The sequence below is a fragment of the Fonticula alba genome (assembly GCF_000388065.1).
Source record: "Fonticula alba strain ATCC 38817 unplaced genomic scaffold supercont2.7, whole genome shotgun sequence".
Taxonomy (NCBI): domain Eukaryota; order Rotosphaerida; family Fonticulaceae; genus Fonticula; species Fonticula alba.
The window spans coordinates 241,743-243,662 of record NW_009242977.1 but is presented as its reverse complement, the minus strand read 5'-3'; the positions used below and the strand labels follow the sequence as shown (position 1 = coordinate 243,662).

General features: G+C 69.4%; 1 protein-coding gene and 1 non-coding gene across 2 annotated transcripts in view; one reads left to right on the top strand and one right to left on the bottom strand.

Annotated features, from left to right (window-relative positions):
- The first annotated feature begins 867 nt into the window (after positions 1 to 867).
- On the top strand, positions 868 to 939 carry H696_04248. Its single transcript has one exon. It is a non-coding gene; the product is annotated as a tRNA-Trp (tRNA).
- Positions 940 to 1,365: 426 nt separating this feature from the next.
- The window catches only part of H696_04247 (hypothetical protein), a gene marked incomplete at its 3' end in the record, with an annotated part of 2,714 nt that continues 2,159 nt past the window's right edge, over positions 1,366 to 1,920 (bottom strand). Inside the window, exons 5-6 of the mRNA XM_009498126.1 lie at positions 1,805 to 1,890; positions 1,366 to 1,641 (exon numbers count right to left, since the gene is read on the bottom strand). Coding sequence (XP_009496401.1) covers positions 1,366 to 1,641; positions 1,805 to 1,890 — 362 coding nt within the window. The remainder of the gene's footprint in view (positions 1,642 to 1,804; positions 1,891 to 1,920) is intronic.

Genomic DNA, 1,920 nt, shown 5'->3' with positions numbered 1-1,920 from the left:
CGCCCCCGAGACGCCGGGCATTTACGGTCCACACAATCACTCGGCCTTTGATAAGGGCCCGGGCACTCCGCGGCCCAATCGCCCGACAGCCGCCCGGGGGCGGCCCCGGCGCCCGCAGGCAGGCAGGCAGGCAGGCAGGCAGGCAGGCAGGCAGCAGGACCACCACCAAAGACCGACCGACAGCGAGGGGGATGTCAGCCCCTTCGGCCTGGCGGTAGCTCGCTCGCTGGCTACATGCCTCCATGCGGCGCGACCTGCGAAGTGTGGGAAGCCGGGCAGTCCGCTCCACGAGACGGCCGATTCCCCCGGGCCCCGAAGCCACAAGCAAACCGCCGATCGGGCCGACGATTGCGGGGTATGCGAGGGGAGGGGCTCCGCGGCGCGGGACACCGGTGCCCCCAGCAAATCGCCCCCTTGTTCTTCCCTCCCCGGCGCCGGCCGTACAGCCCTATCTGCCGGCCCTGGCTTCCGGGGAAACGCACGATGCCGCAACACCCGAGCCCGGGAAAGCCGAGAAGGGCTCCCCCGGCCAAGGGGAATAGGCCTGCTGCGCCGGCCGACGCCTCGGGCGCGCCCCCATATGTGTGATTATCTGCCGCTGCCGGCAAGGGGGGGGGGTTCCGCCGCCCCTGCGTCCGGGCCGCCCGGGCGAATGTCCCTCCACCCCCCTCGGGGCACGGGGGAGCCGGCATGGACAGGAGCCCCGCGCACACACACACACCGACACACGCAGCCCCTTGCGACCGTGCGCTTGTTAGCACACAATCACCAGGCGTGCCGGGGCGGGGCAGAGCGGTGCGGTGGCACCCCTGCCGTCTCTGGCGGAAGCGATAAATGCCCCGCCCCGATGTGGGATCCCAACGCCGAGGGGGCTTAGCTCAGTGGTAGAGCACTCGACTCCAGATCGAGCGGTCAGTGGTTCGATCCCTCTAGTCCCCACTTCTTTTTTCCCGCCTGGGCTGGCCGTCGAGGCCCCGGCTCCACGCGCGTCGCCGACCACCGAGAGGAGAGGCGAGAACAGCAGAGCAACTGTGTGGGGAAAGTGCGGGTCTCGAGTTCCATTTTTTTTTCGCCCCCGAGCCCGGCACATAGTGCCCCAGAAGGGGGCGAGAGGCGGACAGGGCGACCCACCACCAGGAACGGGGGGGCAAGCGGGGGAAGGAGACCAGTCGACTGGACAGGACTGTGGGTGGTGGGGCACGGGCGCCGTGCACGGGTGGAACTGATGGGAGCGCATGTGCCCCGGCCGAAGGGACGGCCATGTTCGCGCGCGCGCGCGCGCACACACACACACACACACGCCTGCACACGGGCATGTGTGTGCAGTGCGGGTGCCGCACCTCCTCTCGCGGGCTCAGGCCGCCCCTAGTCGGCCTTGAAGAAGAGGTTGGTGTCGGTGCATCGGCGCTCCGGCTGGTCGAGCGGCAGCAAGTGCGGGTCGCTTTCATCGTCGAAGCCGTTGGCCGAACTGTCGGCCACATCCTCGAAGTCCTCGGTCAGGCCCTCGGCCTCATTGGCGGCCTTCTGCTCGGTGATCAGGTCAAACAGCGCCTCGTCCAAGTTCGGGCGGAAGCCCCGGGCCTTGGTCATGGCCAGCAGGGCACGGTCGGCATCCATGCGCAGGAGGTAGGCCTCGGACAGCTGCATCGCGGGAAGGGGGGGGGGGGGAGGGCAGGGGACATGGTGCGAACATTAGACAGGGAAGGAGGAGGCGGGAGGGCGAGAGGAGACCGGCCTCCGAGATGGCTATGTCCGGCCCGGGAGGGAGACAGTGCCCAGGCCGGCAGGCGAAAGCCGTCCGTACCCACACATAGATGTCGGCCATGTCCTCCGGGGTGAGATCGCGGTTGGTCAAGGCCCGCTTGAGAGCGTGCTTGATGATGCGGATGGCTGCCGAGCCGGGGCGGGAGGCGGGGGGGG